This window comes from Rattus norvegicus, chromosome 17 (assembly GCF_021556685.1).
Source record: "Rattus norvegicus strain SHRSP/BbbUtx chromosome 17, alternate assembly SHRSP_T2T, whole genome shotgun sequence".
Lineage (NCBI taxonomy): Eukaryota > Metazoa > Chordata > Mammalia > Rodentia > Muridae > Rattus > Rattus norvegicus.
Window position 1 is genome coordinate 75,057,117 of NC_141550.1, and position 17,024 is coordinate 75,074,140.

Here is a 17,024-nt window from a genome sequence, read left to right on the forward strand (position 1 = left end):
ATGTCCAAGTGTTCATGCACACTTCACGGAGGGCAGAGGATCACCTTGGTTTCCATTCTTCAGATGACATCCCCTTTCTCTGAGCAGACTCTCTCACTGCCCTGAGATTCACTAAATACAGTAAACTGACTGGCCAACAAGCCCCAGGATCCTGCCTGCCTCAGCCTCCCCAGTAGTGGGATTAGAGACGTGCGTCCCCAATGCCTGACTTTTTTGAGTTCTGGTGACTGAGCTCAGTTCCTTGTGCTTGCAAGGGAATGCTTTACCAACCAGATCCCCTGTTTATTATGAACTAAACACTTTTTGAAGTTTTCATACACGAGTTCGCTATTTGCAGTATTTCTACCCTCTCTCTCCCATCAGATATCCCTGTGTAAGTTTCTGCTCACGAACACTATAAACCAGTCCCCAAGACCTCCGTTCTCAGGACGTGACCCTTTCTGAAATATTCCATTTGGAGGGACCATTACAGAGGAGATTTAGACTTAAGCATGTGTGTTTTGAAAGGATGCTTTTAGTCTACGGCATTTATTTACCCAAAGAACCCTCTTCTTAATCTATCCGTGAGAACATACAGTTCAGGTTTTAAAACACACACACACACACACACACACACACACACACACACACACACACACACACACACACACACTGGTTTTTCTGACGGTCTCAACATAGCACCCTCTACATAGCCCTGGCTGTCCTGGAACTCATTATGTAGACCAGACTGGCCTCAGTATCAAAGATCTGCCTGCCTCTGCCTCCTGAACGTCAGGTAAATATTGACTGTCTCTCCTGATAAAAACCATGAGCTGCTGTCTCTGCATCCTCAGGGTGACTTCTGGGGCCCAAAGGGATATCCCTCTGCCTCACCTCAACACACATCCATGAAGGGGTAGATCATGGAAAGGTTGAATGGAAGAAGATACAACACATGTATGAATGGCTAGGAGGTAGGTCATTTTCTTTGAAACTTGAATGAGAAGTCTCTTTAAAATGAAGCCAGAGCCACAATATTGCTCAACAATTCCGTTCACCAACTCATCATAATTAACTGCTGTAATAACATCTCGATTTATCCCATTTAACTTCTGCATTTTTCTCCAGCCCGGCCAATTGTTTATCTGGTAAACTCCCACCCCATCTTTTTACAAAACGCTCGAGGAAAAGAAATGCTTGACCAGGCGGCAAAAGAGTGTCAGACCTCACATGTGAATCCTTCGGGTTCAGCTGTAGCCCTACTCTACGTCTTATATGTGACTTGGGGAGAGTGGCTCAGCTGCCTCTGTTTCCCCATTTGAAAGTACAGTCCTCTCCATGACAGTTCTTTGAGTGTTCGATCTACAATGCACGTGCCCAGTTAAATGAAATGTTTTCTGTTGGTGTATGGTTAGCTATAGCAGATAATTTAGATTGCTAAATAGTAAATAGCAGAAGGAGGGAAGGAGGGAGGGAGGGAGGGAGGGAGGGAGGGAGAGAGAGAGAGAGAGAGAGAGAGAGAGAGAGAGAGAGAGAGAGCTACATTTGTAGAATGTCTGTCTAAAGATAAAAGGGATTTCTAAGTAAAACCTCTCTGAAACTTTTAAGCTGACTTGGTTGCTAGACAGGACAGCGAGTGTTGGGCATCTTGCCGGGATCACCCATGTGCTTCTGACCCCAGACAACAGCATGTGGAAGCTGTTCTTGCCTAATGATATCCCCCATTGATGGTGAAGAAGGTTATCAAGAACAACGCACACGTATTGTTGCTCCGAGTGTCTCTCCAGTTGGGAATTATGTAATAGCAACAGCCTGGGACCAGCACTGGCTAGGCCTGTCTGAGATCCCCCTTTCCCTAAGCCTGAAAAGATGGTAACATCTGGCAGCCATACGGGTTACTCATCTTTGCACTCCTGGCCTGAAAACGAGTAGATGAATCTGGGAGCACGGGAAGTCAGATAAAGAGCACAGCTGGCCAGCTGTGGCCTGGTAGGTTCACGGAACAGAGAGAAAGGGACTCACTTGGCCCTAACTGGCTTTTTAGGCTGCCCGGGTCAGACAGGAACATGTGGATGTCATTGTGCTGCTCAAATGCTTCCCGCAGGAGGGAAAACAGTTTTCTTGATGCTGATCTCTCTCCAAGTGCTAAGCAGCCTTCCTGTTTCACTGTGGAGGAGGGTACCTCAAGGTGCTGAGGGAAGAAACCTTACGTGGGGACGCCTTCACTCTGGTGGTCTACGTCAAAACTCTCCTGCTTCCCCCTAGCACATTTTTCTCTTTCTCTGCTGTTCAATTCCATCAGTCCCTGTTCACCCGTCCCAGGCAGCTCACCAGCCCTGACAAAGCCAAACACAGCCAGGAAGAGCCAAGTGTAAGAATGGAGCTCCATGTTCTCCTGATTCCCCATTGCTCTTGAATGGGCTGGATAGGCTGGATGGAGGAGAGTTACAGTAAGGTTACGTTTAACCTTTAGAAGCCCCCTCCCTGATTGCAACCCTCTCCTGAGCAGATTCGCCTCTAAGTTCTGGAACTAGAACTCATGCCTTACTCATCCTTACTCATCTCCTCTGAGATGTGGGAATCTCTTCTTTGATTTTCTGTCCTCTGGCTTATTCGCTCACAAACCCATGCATATGTCGTATGCATTGGATCACACATCCCCAATTCCCACAGTCTTCCCTTATGGTTATCTTTGTCCTCAGAAGTCCCCCACCCCCCAACACACCATGCCTTATCTCTGTGTCTCTTTATGAATATGTGATTCACCGTATTCAACTAGGGTTGCTTGCTAAAAATTGGGGATTATTTCCTTGAGCAAGGGCAACCTAGCAGTGGCTTTGGGACTAAGGGCTATATATGACCACCCCCTTCTCCAGCAACTGTTAACTGCCCATAGCCTTTTAGGCAGGAGTAGGGCCTCATGATGCCTTCCCCCATCCTGGATGGAGTATTGATGGGTCCTATCTTCTGTAGATACCCGCTGCTACTGCTGCTGCTGCTGCTGCTGCTGCTGCTGCTGCTGCTGCTGCTGCTGCTGCTAGCTTATGTGCGGCAGTCACGGGTGCAGGCCTGTGTCCACTTCCCTCTGAGAATGCAGACGTTGATTCCTCCCACAGGTATGCTGAGCCGCTCATTCTAGGCTGCATCTGTGTGTGTGTCACGCTCTGTTCTCGTCTGATTTATTATTTCCCGGACATCCGAAGGCAAGAGCAAACTCTGAGTACAAGGTTTATTTTTCAATTCACTGGCTCTCCGGCACCAAGGCAAGCCAGCAAAAGACGTCCATGGGCAGTTTTCCTATTTATTGAAACTACTTGGTTTATTGGAATCAATTGGAAACCACCCGCCAGCAAGGCCAAGTGACCTGCAGAGCCAATCAGGACGAGATCAGTATCTGGGACATCGACTGGGCAGGATGCCACAGTGGGGGCGGGGGGAGTCTTCTGCTAAGAAAAGACCTAGTTGTTTAGAGATCCAATGTACAAACTATTTGTGTGCCTGGACTCTATGTAAATTACCTCAGAAGGAGAGCCTGGGAGCACCATCTGGAGAAGGCAACTGGAAAGAGATCTTCCAAAGCATTAATAGAGGGTACAAGGCAGAGTGGACACCATTTACAGAGAAAACAAATGACAAGGCAACCCCGCTTCCTCAGAAAGCATTACGTCACGGTAGAATATGATGGGTAAGCCAGGTGCTCCGATTTTACTTAATTACTCCTACCATTCTTATCTAGTATAGATGGGACAAGGAAGGCAGGAAGGGAAGTAGAATGTGATATTTTCATTCCAGCTTCCTGCCTTGACTCATTGCTCTAGGAGACATTGGACCTCCCCTCCACCATGGGGCAGGCTACCGCAGTACCACTCATAGCAAGAGCCGAGGTGGTCGCATGGAACAAAAAGAATTGCATCCAGAGTAGACCCAATGTCACTTCCCTTTTAGGCACTCTCCTCATGCAGGCTGTCAGGCTCAGCTTTCCTGGACATGCTCGGGCCCCGGGCACTCTCTGTGTCAAATGGATGCAATGCCAGGTAGTCCTTATAGACACCGTCAATCAGCTTGGCGGCATTGTTTTTGTCAAACCAGCAGTCAACCTGCTCCAGCCCGTTGTAAATCTTCCTTTGTTTCCAGACCACTGGAACTCTGCGCCCCTTCACCTTCAAGATAGCCTCGGGCATCCCTTCTGCCCGAGGAGATGGCTGATGATTACTAAGATTCTTGCCGTATTCCTCAGGAGCTCCCACGAGTTTGGCATCCTGGTTCAGGAACTGACCTGAGAGGGGAGACAGCTGATATAAGTTGAATGCAGACATCAGCTTCAATCTAATGTTGGTGGGGTCAGGGGCAAGGGGGGGGGTTGCCATGGACCACTGGTCCTAGGCTGGACCCTCCCTGGAGGCATTAATTCATTTGTTGCCCAGTCCATGCACCAGACTATGTGGGGAGGCAAGAGATGAGATTCTTCTTATCATCGGCTGCCTCTTCTGGAAGCTGCCCGGTTGCTAATGCTGAGACAGCAAATGGAGTTAGCATAAGGTCCTGCTCAGTTGGGAGCACATGAATAAGACATAGAGCCATGCCTCGATTCTGCTCTCCTAGGTAAGACATCTTTCCTCATCCCACCCACCATGTGTTGTGTAGGACTAGGGAAGTGGAAGCGGTCAGCTCAGCTCACCCCTGACACTCAGCCTCCAATCCCCCAGAGGAAGGGAGGGCATTGCTCAGGCCAAGGGGGCATGTGTTTTTGTCTGCAGGATGGAGTGCTTGGCGTCCAGACACAAGGAAACACGGCAAGCTTAAGGGCCAGGAAATCCTGCCTCCTAAATGGAGCTCAGAAAGTGACTCAGTCCCTATTTTTGGGCGAAGGGCCCACATGAGATTGCACATCACAGAAGGCCAGCCAGCATGGCCGGCCTGCTTCTCACAGCAACTCAGATGACTTCCTGTCAAAGGCATCCACCTCTCATGCTCAATGCTGGACTGCTCTGGATCTGTTTCTTCTTGCAGAATGGCAAGAACCCAGCCCTTTGGATGACTTCTACTCATCTCTTTGAATTCTCAGAGGTCTAGTGAGAACTAGGGTTTGAGACCTACTCCTGAAACAAGAATACCATTTTCAGGGCTGGGGAGAGGCCTCAAAAATCAAGGAAAGCATTTAAGGACAGCCATTAGACTTGTTCTCTGACCCCCACCACCTCAGCCCCATGCACATGAACGCCACACATATATGAACACATGTAGACATACAAAAAGTAATCTAGGGGCTGGGGATTTAGCTCAGTGGTAGAGCGCTTACCTAGGAAGCGCAAGGCCCTGGGTTCGGTCCCCAGCTCCGAAAAAAAGAACCAAAAAAAAAAAAGTAATCTAATTACTACTGGTACCCAAGGCTGAGTGTCAGGACTGAGCTGAGCTGACTGCTTCTGCTGCCTCACTCCTACTTAACAATGAGAAGGTCGGAGGAGGAAGGATCTGTTACCAAGGAGAGCAGAGGTGAGGCATGGCTCTATGTCCTACCTACCTACTACTCTTTTGTCTTCCCAACCTAGCAGGACATTGTGCTAACTAACTCCATTTGCTGTCTCAGCCTTGCAACAGGGTCTTGTCTTCCAGAAGTGACAGACCACAATGAGGAGAATCTCATCTCCTCCCCCACTTAGTCCTGTGCATGGACCAACTCCATCACAAACTGGGCAACGTGTGAACGAATGTCCCCAGGGAAGGTCCAGCTTAGGTCCAGTGGTCCATAAAAATGTCCTCACATATGAAGTCAGGCTTTCTGCATGTGAAGATCCGGGATCCATGTCAACTGTGGATTGACATGTACTGGTACTGAACACACAGACCTCCTTCTTGTCATCCATCACTCCATAATCAGCCACCCACCTAACAGCCCGTGGCAGTTGTGAGAAAGGCCTTTGCTGTTGGCGATGTAGAAGCCCAGGTGGTTTCTCTGGAAGGGTGCTGGCTTTTTGTAGAGGTGGATAAGGATGACAAAAGCAATTGTGCCCTGGATGGTGACGGTGACGTTGGCGTTGGCAGACACAGACACCTCCAGTCCTCGACTCCCTACCACCATGCTCTGGTTGCAGGGGAGGACCAGCCTGTCCCCACCATCCAGGATGACCCTGTTCGGTGTGATCTCAAGGTAAGATCTCTCTGGCTGGTTGATGAGGATGGTGATGGTGCGGAAGTATGTGCGATGTTTCTTGTGCCCATTTGGAGGTGCGGGGGCCCCAATAAGCTCTCCGTTCACGGTCACACCTCAGAGGTCGAGAAGAGAACAGTGGTTAGAAAAGCCATGTCTAATTTCTGCCTAAAGGCATCTGGTTTGGGCGTGAACTGCCCAAAAAGGCAGATGAAAACCACTCATCTCTCAGGTGGTGGTTCTATTTTAGGAGGTTTTGGAAATTAGGAGGTAGAGCCCAGCTTGGTGGAGCAGGTCTCTTGGAAGATGAACACTTGGGATATCTTGTGGCAGCCATACTGTTTCTCTGATACTGATGTTTGGTTTCAGACCCAGGGACAAGGGACTGAGGTGCACATTTTACACACCAAAGCACACCTGGCCTCCAGGTTCTCCCAGCATCCCTCAGTCCCTACCTAGCATACCCTGTCCTCGACCCTGAACTTTCCAGCCCAGGGGCTGGGCTACTCTTTCCCCAGAGGCTCCTTCCTATATAATCCAGATATTTTGGTTGCTGTCTCTCTCTTCCTCTCTTCTTTCTACATACCCTTTCTCTCTTTCTCTCTCCCTCTCCTCCCCTTCCTCTCCCTATGGCGACATCCTGGGTCTTGATTCTTGGGGCCAGTGAACTCGCTCACCCGAGAGCAACTTCCCAAGAAACCTGCCTTTAATATAGTCTAATCTGGCTTAAATTGGCTCATTTCACCGGTGTCAGAGAGATAACCTATCACCCATGAGGTGATTCCTCTCTGTCCCATACACCACCACATGATTCTTTGCCTCACCCTGGGTCCAGAACTGATGGAAACAAGGATTATGAACTCTGAAACCGGGAGCCAAAATAAAATTTTCTCCCTTAAGTTTTTGATGTCACACATTTTATAACTTTTACAGAAAGCCATAGATAGTGTCTAATGAATTTCCTTCCATCTTTCTGATCTTTGTCTCTACCACCAAGACTGTTGTCTGGACCGTGCCTATGGGCCGCTGAGTGTTTGCTGACTGAGCAAGTGAATGCTGGAGCCATGAATGGGCATCCCTCCATGTTCAAATGTAGGAATAAGGACTAGGTGTGGGACAAACTGCCATAGAAAGTGGTTAATCCCTTCATGTCCTTTCATTCCTGTGTCACTTGGGCACCTGCTGCTGTGGCATTGTGTCTACATGATAGGTACATTATGCATTGTATCTACAAGGTGCCAATAATCAGACTTTAGAGATCCTTTGATGTCATCGATCCAGATCTCAAATGGTTTTTTAATTTGGGAGGCTGATTACTTCTACCTAACATGTGTTTACCCTTGGATAAATCAGTTAAGATACTAATCTGAAGTTCCTTGTCTTATAAAAGTAGGAGTATGGAACCTAAGGGTATTTGGGGGTTCATCACAGAAAGAGGCTTAGCTGAATGCAACTGCTTCTCCGATTACTTTCTTATAAGCACAGCTGCAACTTTCCAGACATCTGTCTCAATTAAATGTTGTCATTTATGAGTTGCCTTGGTCATGGTGTCTGTTCACAGCAGTAAAACTCTAACAAAGACAGCTTCTCAAATTATAAATTTATTTATTTGAGATTTAACTCTGAGGTTAGATAGGCCTGTGTGGTGGTGAGCCTTGTCATCTTGACACAACCTAGAATCATCTGAGAAAAGAGTCTCAAGAACAGATTGTCTACTTTGGGTTGGCCTGGGGGCATGACTACAGGATGGTGTCTTAAGTTGATGTGGGAAGACCTAGCCTACTGTGGGCAGCACCATTCCCTATGCAATGTGTGTATATGTGTGTGTGTGTGGCGGGGGGGGGGTGTCCTGGACTGTATAAGGGTAGAGAAATGTCTTTCTGTTCTTGACTGTGAATATATGACTAGTTTCTTTAAGTTCCCGCCCCTTTTACTTCCTCACAGTAATGGACTGTAACCTGGAATTATGGGATAAAATAAGCCCTTTCTCCCCCAAGTTGCTTTTGGTCAAGGCATTTCACATAGCAACTGTGATGATTTGCATATGCTTGACCCAGGGAGTGGCACTATTAGAAGGTGTGGCCTTGTTGGAGGAAGTGCGTCACTGTGGGGGTGGGCTTGGAGACCCTCCTCCTAGCTGCCTGAGGATGGTCAGTCTGTTCCTGGCTTCCTTCAGGTGAAGATGTAGAACTCAGCTCCTCCTGCACCATGCCTGCCTGGATGCTGCCATGCTCCCGCCTTGATGACAATGGACTGAACCTCTGAACCTGTAAGCCAGCCCCAATTAAATGTCCTTTATAAAACTTATATTGGTCATGGTGTCTGTTCACAGCAATAAGACCCTAACTAAGACAGCAACCAAAATGAAGTGAGGGCAGCTTGCAAGAAAACAATCTGGTAAAGGTAAAGTAGACCAGGGACTAAACCTCATGTGGTCACATCACAAATGCCAGCTGTGGGAGTTGGCTATAACTTTTCTTTTCTTTTCTTTTCTTTTCTTTTTTTTTTTTTTTTTGGTTCTTTTTTTCGGAGCTGGGGACCAAACCCAGGGCCTTGCGCTTCCTAGGTAAGCGCTCTACCACTGAGCTAAATCCCCAGCCCGGCTATAACTTTTCTTGCCAAGACACTTACTGCTTAGTACCTGGCAATATTAGTGCATGCTAAAGCTGGTCCTCACAGTGCTAGGCTATGTGGCTGCCCCCAAGCAACGTTACCTGCATTGTACACCAAAAGCATTTTCTATGCTAATTTCTTTCGCTCCGTTCCTCTTTGTACCCAGGGTGGGGGGCAAAGCCCCTTTTAAGTACATTTCTGATCTGTGTGTTTACTGTCTGAACTATAGGTCTCCAAGGACCATGACCTACCTACCACCACAGCGTCTGAGTGGGAAGACATAATGATAATAAGATGTGCTGCATTGCTATAGCACTTGAGTGTTTCTACCCACGATTCAGTTGACTCTATTATGTAACAGCTTGTGAGACAAGCACAGCATCACTACTACCAGTTCACAGGATGGACACTACAGCTGCTGTGGTGTATGTTCAAGACTATACTAGGGGTGTACGGTAAAGGGCTTGAATATGTGTCCGGAAACGTTGTACAGTTCCTTTACTAATCATCGGTGTCTGCTGAGCATCTAGAATGTCTGCCTTCTATGACTGGTCATTTATAGAATGTCTCTTTTCTGTAATTGGTCATTTATAGAACGTCTCTCTTCTGTAACTGGCTGTTCATCTTCAGCACAGGGTGTGAAATGGCCACTCTCTTTCTCTAGGGACCACGAGAGAAAATAGAACTTACCAGAGCCCAGGTGATCAGAGACCAGCCGTAGGATGTCCCCAGGCTCTCCGTCAATGTTAAAGCAGACAGTGAGTTTGCTTATGGGGAAATCCACAACAAAATGAGGATCTCCATCCACTACAGGAGCAAGAGAAGAAGAAAAGGAAAAGTGCTTATTGGCTAAATACTTCTTTATGTTATCAGACACATCATTTGCTTAACTATAATCATAATGCTATAAGAACAGTGCCCTTGAATCCAAACAAGGAAAGTGAATTTAGTCATGATGGTGTTTCCATCACCCTTTGGACAACTAGGCTCTGAGAGGTAAGAAGATATAAAAAGAGAAGGGAGGATTTCTGTGACTTTCCAATGACTCCCGAGTTTGACTTCCCCTGTGGGCACTCCCATCAATTGCTTTGTCCCTTAGCTGTCTAATCAAGGAGCAGAGACACAGAGCTGGAAGGATGGCTCAGTGGCTAAGAGCACTGGCTTTCCTCCCACCCCAAAGAACCCAACTTCAGTTTCTAGTACCTACATGGAGGCTTACAACCATCCATAACTCCTGTTCCAGGGAATCAGACGCCCTCCTCTGGTCTCTTGGGGCACTGCGTGTAAGTGTTTCACAGTTGTACATACAGGCAAAACACTCAAGCTAATAAAATAAGAATGAATAAATCTTAAAAAAATAAGAGATCTTTTCTTTTCTATGGTAAGAATTTCATGGGAAGTACTCTTTCTCCAACACAGTCTGGTGTGTCCAACCCTCATCTTGAGGATACAGCTATGAATCAGCTCGACACAAGATATTTTTTAAAAGATTTATTTATTATATGTAGGTACACTGTAACTGTCTTCACCAGAAGAGGACATCTGATCCCATTTCAGTTGATTGTGAGCCACCATGTGGGTGCTGGGAATTGAACTCAGGACCTCTGCAGGAGCAGTCAGTGCTCTTAACCGCTGAGCCATCTCTCCAGCCCTCAACAAAAGATTTAAACTTACTCAAATCATTATGGAATTTTTTTGAGTGAGCATATGTATATGTAGGTGTGGGAGTGTGTATTTTCACATGTGGCACAAGCGTTTGTGTCTGTGCACATGCCAAAGGAAGGCATGAGGTAGCCCTCTCTATCACTCTCTGCCTTATTCACTGATTCTAGAACGAGGCATCCCAGCAATCCCCATGGCACTGACTTAAAGGCATGCATGTGGCATCTCGCTGCTGGGATTCGAACTCAGGTTCCCATGCTTGTGCATCAAGTGCTCTGACTAAGCCGTCTCCCCGACCCTGTTATAAAATTGCCTTTTCCCTTTTGAAACCCACTTGTAGGTTCTAGAACATAAATTTTGTAGACTGCAACGTCATGCCGAAACGTCATGCCACAACGACAACAGGTTGGACGCTCCTACTACACAACTTCGTAGGCAATTACAGTGCGAGCTGACTGTAACCCTTGGCACTAGTGACCAGCCCACATTCAGTCAGTGACAGGTAAAGCAGAAAAGTCACTAGAAGGCTGAGTGTTGTAGTCAGTGACAACAGTGGCAGTGTCCCTTTTGGGTCACACAGATGAGACTATAAGCCTCATTCCTATTCTTTGCCTTTTCGTCCCGTCTTCACCTCTGCTAAAGGTAGGCAGTATTGCCTCTTCCTCTGCAGACTCTCTGGGAATCAATACCCATAGTCTTCTCTTAATACACGGGAGATTCTATTTCTTCCTGACTTACACAGAGAACGTGACTGGGAATACCTTTCTGCTCTGTGTGAATATGTAGATGGGAAGTGTGAGTGTGTGAGTGTGTGTGTGTTTGTGTGTGTGTGTGTGTGTGTGTGTGTGTTGGAACTGTAAGTCTGGAGGAGTTCAGTCTTTTCAAGCAGCAAGGAATTCCATGTCTTCCCTGTGACTCCCGAACTATCTCTCCGAAAAGAGCTTGAGTGAACTCAGCAGCTCTCACCCTGAGGTGCCTCAAGGCCCCTGTGAATGGCAACATAAAGAAATGCAAGGTGAGGACTGCAGAGATGACTCGATTTATAAAGGCCCTAGGTCCCACGTAGAGGGACCTGCATTCAATCCCTAAAATGCATGTGAAAAGTCAAGTCTGGTAGCCTGCGCTTTCTAATCTCCGTGATGGCCAGTCAAGTGAATCTCTATAAGCTTGGTGTCAGCAACTCTCCCCTGCTTGGTGAAATCTCAAGCCAAGGGGAGATCACGTCTTATGTATAATGTGTAAGGGCTCTAAGAAATGAAAATGGAGGTTGTCCTCTGACAACCACCCACATGGGCACCCACCCACATACAAATGTAGCAAGAGGGGCAGGAGACATGACACCACAAGGAATCTATCTTTTTTTTTTAGAAATAATTTTTTAAAAGATTTATTTATTATTTAATGTATATGCGTACAATGTAGCTATCTTCAGACACACCAGAAGAGGGCATCAGTTCCACTATAGATGATTGTGAGCCACCATGTGGTTGCTGGGACTTGAACTCAAGTCCTATGGAAGAGCATTCAGTGCTCTTAACCTCTGAGCCATCTCCAGCCCCAGGAATCTGTCTTGATGAAAGAAAGAATGCCCATCTTTGGCACCGTGTGATAGATTGCCTAACTGTTGTTGTCTGAAGTTTCTGCTGCGTTGAAAACATACCCCCCCTCCCTGCCTCATACACAGGAAATCATTCACTTGTTCCAAGAATGTGTGGAGGAGCCCAGCAGTCATCACCACAGGCAACGTCCAAGAGAAAGGTTTGTTCACATTCCACAACTCACAAACACCATAAGAAAGCTCATCCCTTCAGTGGGACACTCGGTGCTTCTTTCCTCACATCGATCCCTTGGGGGTGTCCCTGGCTTTGTAAACACGCTTGTCTGGCTGATCAGCAGAAAGAGAAGAACCAAAACTTACAGGGGAAGATGCAGACGTTGGGAGACTAAACCCAGACGTTCTTCCAACCGGATTCTTAGTATATTACATTCTTAGAAGACGCTGCCAAAAGGGAATTTTACTACATCTTCAGCCTGTGCTTCCCTTCAAAGCCAAGGGTTCAAAAACAAAAACAAACAAGCAAACAAGAACAAAAATTCCAAAAACCCAAACCGAAACAAAGAAGTTCTGCCTACAGCCGACATCTTTATTTTTGTAACACTGTTTTTAACTTTGGGAGCGTAGATGCTGGAAGCACGCTTCAGCTCTATAAACCCAGTGTCCTTTAAACAGAGTAACAAGCAGAGTGAGTCTCCTCTCTCCGCCTCCTCTCCTGGCACTCCTGCCAGGCTGGGTCATCTCCTTGGTGTTTATACAACGGCTTGTGTTGGTTCTCTTCCACACGCTCCTGCTGCTGAACAACCCAGGAGCGGGAGGGCGTGCTCTGCGAGCTCCCGTTTTTAACTGGCTTCAGAGAACCCACAAAAACTTCTTACTCTAAATTACACATTCACTTACCCGATGTCTTAGAGATTTTAATTCTTGGGCCGTATGGTTTCTTGGGAGCAGGCTCTGAAAAGGACACAGAAAAGAATGGCTGAAAGATGCTGGGTTTAAAGATGTGCGGAGAGGCACAGAGAGCAGTGGGTGGGGACGAGAAATACACCACAGCTTCCAGATATATTTATAATAACTGTGAGAATTAAAAAGCCAAAGATTACAAATTCTATTCGGGCTGCAGAATGAGACCCTGTGACCAATAATAAGGTGAAACCAAATCTAAGAACTAAAAGGATCCTCCAAAAATGATTCAGCAAGATGACTCGGCAGGTAAAGTCACCCACCTTGCCACCGAGCCTGACAAACTGAGCTCAGTACCTAAGACCCACATGGTGGAGGGGAAAACAACCCCCTCGTATTGTTCTCTGACTTCTACTTGTATTCTGCACAGCACCCTGTCCCCCTTCCCACAGGCACATGCACACACAATAAATAAATTAAGTGTAATAACATTTCACATAAACAAGCCAGAATGGAGTCTCGCTAACTTTGCCAGCAGATGCTTCATTTATCTGAGATGGGAAACAGCTTGTGCTGAAAGGCCTGAAGCCCTCAATACGTTTTCAGGACTACACACCCCATGGGAGAGGTGTCTAGTATTAATAGAACACTTATTCCATGCCAAAGGACACTGGCTTCATATTCACTGCTGGCACTGGTCCTTCGTGGAGTGTCCTATTGTCCCCACTTGCAGGCAAGCAACTGTACCCTCAGGGAGGTCCCTAAGTCTGTCCCGGACTTCATAGCTGCTCCGGAAAGGTCTGTGGATCCGAACTCCATGCTCTCTCTGCCGGTGTACATGCTTGTCAGAGTTTAATGTGGGAAATAAATTAGCATTTATGTGATTCTAGGAGGGCCTGGTTAACGTTCTGCTCCTTTCTAGGGGATGGAAACTTGACAAGAACAATAAAAATGATACCCATTAAAAACCAGGCCACTTTCCATATGCTGGTAGTAACCAATTATGTGGCCTTTGTTTGTAGTTTAAACTTTTTCCTGTCACTAAGAGTTCTGTCAACTCTCATCAAAGTGAATGGTGTGTAAATCACGAATTTTCAAGAGTGCTCATGTTGGGTTTTTTTTTTTTCAATGTATATGTGCTCTTTGTCTCTGTTTTGTTGAGACACAATCTTATTGCATAGCCCAGGCTGAGCTTAGGCTCACTGTCTTTCTACCTCAGCCCCATGAGGTGACTTCAGTGAGCAACATTTCTCCTCCGCCTGCCATTAAAGAATGTGCTTGTGAGCTACAGTTTAGACCAAGCATAGCTACTTGAGGTAGCATCTGGCGACCGTGCCCTCCATGTAGGGTCATTGTTTACAACGCTTACGCTGTGATAAGGTTCTGAGGTTCCCTTGGTCTTACGAGGAGTTAGCTCTTACACACAGGCCACCCCCGAGCCCATGCTACCTGGCTGCATGCTGGCCTCTCGCAGGTTCTGCACCACTGTCGTGGGTCCTGTGGCTGCAGACATGCCGTGGGTGTCCTCCAGCTGGTTCGGGTGGAGCCCCGGCTTCTTCAGCTTCATGGAGGTGAAGGGGGTGAGGAAGTGGTAGTTCAAGGCTAAAGCCTGGGCCTTTTGCCTCAGCTGCTCTTTCTCTTGTTCACTGTTGCTCTGCACCCAGGAACTCAGCAGCTCCTTCACCGTGAGGTAGCTCCAAAGACGCTCGAGATGGTTGGGGTCCTTCCCGCCCCCGCTGACTGAGCCGGGCGTGACGGAGACGTCATTCCCCATCTTCCGGGACTCCACAGGGATGTCTCTCTTCAGGATGACAAATTTCTTACTGTTGCTGGCAGTGACCTCCACGTGCAGTTGATCAAACTTCTTGTCCGCCATCTTGCCTGCAATCACAATCTCGGAGCCATTGAAGTAGTTGGGGAACAGGGTTTTGGTGACGCGCTCTACCGCGTCAGGAGGGTAATCTATGCGGATGTCAGAAAGAAGCGGCGTCCGGATCTCATCGTAGAACCTGCAGAGGGAGGACAGAGAGGATCAGGGCCCGGCTGGGCTACAGGTGGTCAGTCCTGAGGTAAATCAGACTCTCAGAGGGTATGGGTCCAACTGTGCACGTGACTGCATCCTGCACTGCTCTGCTTGGTAGCAGCAGTGACCTAAATCCCTCTAGCGAGTGAACACTCACTATTTCACAGAGCTTCCAGGTCTGCAGAGGAAGGAGGACGGTAGCCTCCTTGGAATTGATCAAAATCCCCCACTGCCTAGCCGAACCTTACTTTCTTAAAACAGTCTTCCTGTGATACAATTCCAAAATTGCTCAAAGCACCTGGTAAATTTTCATTGGACACACCTAAGTTTCTCAGTGTTCTGCTTACGTTTGCTTTTTAAAATCAACTACACACTATGAAGGCACCTGGGGCCGTGCATGAAACTTAGCCCACCTGGACTTTAGATAGAGCTTCTGTGGGATGTAGCATTTGCTTCCAGTAGCGTTTCCTGTGGACCTGTTACATGGCTGCTTCTGGCTACTCAGCAATGCTATTACCATTTCCCTTCTAAGGATCTAGAAAGGGAGGGACATTGGGGCCTGTCTCCACTCTCTTGCTTTAAGACACGTGGCTCCATTTCCTCAAATGTCATCAATAGGCCTGAGACATTAGCAGCATCTTTCCAGAGTCACCAGCTCTCTTCCTATGTCTGTTCACTCCTTTTAGATGATAGTTTCCTAACTGGGCATGTGACCATCTGCCTACAAAAGAATTCATAGCCTCTGTTGCGGACAACTATGTCATGAGTCATGGTTTCACCCATGCAATGTAGCTAGGAGCCCTATGTACGCCTTCCAAGACATGTGCTTGTAGTAAAACAGCCTGTGTTCACTTCTGTTTCTTTTCTTCCTGCTGGGTCTAGAGATCAGAAATGACAGTGACTCAATTTCTATGCCGCGGATAAGAATAAGGCCTAAGGAAGTGGGGGCATGGAGTCCCATTTGGACTAACCTTTATCAACCATTAAGGACACTTAAATAAAACCACTTAGTAAGTCAGTACAGCTAGATATGTCTGTGAGGCATCTCAATGTCTACCCTTATCTACCACCTTCTAGCTATTCGTGAGGGTCACAGGAGATTATGAATACACAAAATGTGTGCTTGTTTTAAGTTCTCCAGAAACACAAGGTATAGAGAGCATCTCTGGGACAATGGCAGTTTTGACAATGGGTTTCAAGGCAATTGCTTCTCCTCATCACCTCCTGATTAAACGCTAGTTCTGGTACCAGAAGGTTTTCTCTCTTTGAATCTGGTTTTGGATAATTTTCTTTTACAAGGTAGGAAGGCGATCTATGTGCTCACAATCTTTGGAGAAAAATGTCAGCCAGTCCCATAGCGCCCACCTGTTTGGCTTGTGTATCTTAGAGACGGGCTTATCGTTCATAAATTTCTTTGGTTGTGGCAACTGAAATCTAGATCAAAGGCTTTTCCTTTGAAATAGATCCCATATTTGTATAATGCAGATTGGGGCACATTGTGCTGAATCTGGGGACAGTACTACTGTCAACAACTACCTGACCATGAATATGCAGTATTTATTAATCTTTACAAGTTTGTCCATTAAACTGTCATCGGTTATAATCCTCATTTTGCAAAAGAGGAAACCGAGGCAGAGACAGCCTTCAAAGCCTACCTAAAGGCACATATTAAACTCAAACCTGTTTTCCAAAAACCATTATGAGCCAGACATGGCGTTACACACAAGGATTTGTTACACCAAATACTTTAGGGTCGAAGGCAGCAGGATAACAAATTCAAGGCCATTTGGGAATTTAACAAGATCCACATATCAAACTAAAATCATAGAGGGGCTGGCTAGCTTGCTGGTGAATAAATCATTTGTTTAGTATACACAAGCCCTTGGGCTCAATTACCAGTGCTACAAAAAGAAATAATTAAAAATGATTTTAAATGGGGCTGGGGATTTAGCTCAGTGGTAGAGCGCTTACCTAGGAAGCGCAAGGCCCTGGGTTCGGTCCCCAGCTCCGAAAAAAAGAACCAAAAAAAAAATGATTTTAAATATAGGAATCAACCCCACGGTAACATCCCTCAACACAGTGAACGGTCTTTATTCCAGCGACTGAGAGAAAAAGGCAGCCCTTAGCTCTGGGTTTTTACC

The 17,024-nt window shown here is 46.8% G+C and overlaps 1 protein-coding gene across 2 annotated transcripts in view; it reads right to left on the reverse strand.

Annotated features, from left to right (window-relative positions):
• Positions 1 to 3,194: 3,194 nt before the first annotated feature.
• The window catches only part of Itih5 (inter-alpha-trypsin inhibitor heavy chain 5), a 102,502-nt gene continuing 88,672 nt past the window's right edge, over positions 3,195 to 17,024 (reverse strand). Inside the window, 5 exon segments of one of the 2 annotated variants that reach the window (NM_001432324.1) lie at positions 3,195 to 4,255; positions 5,866 to 6,243; positions 9,431 to 9,547; positions 12,858 to 12,911; positions 14,310 to 14,869. In NM_001432324.1, the coding sequence (NP_001419253.1) occupies positions 3,921 to 4,255; positions 5,866 to 6,243; positions 9,431 to 9,547; positions 12,858 to 12,911; positions 14,310 to 14,869 (1,444 nt within the window). In that variant the 3' untranslated portion in view covers positions 3,195 to 3,920. 2 annotated transcript variants of the gene reach the window in all.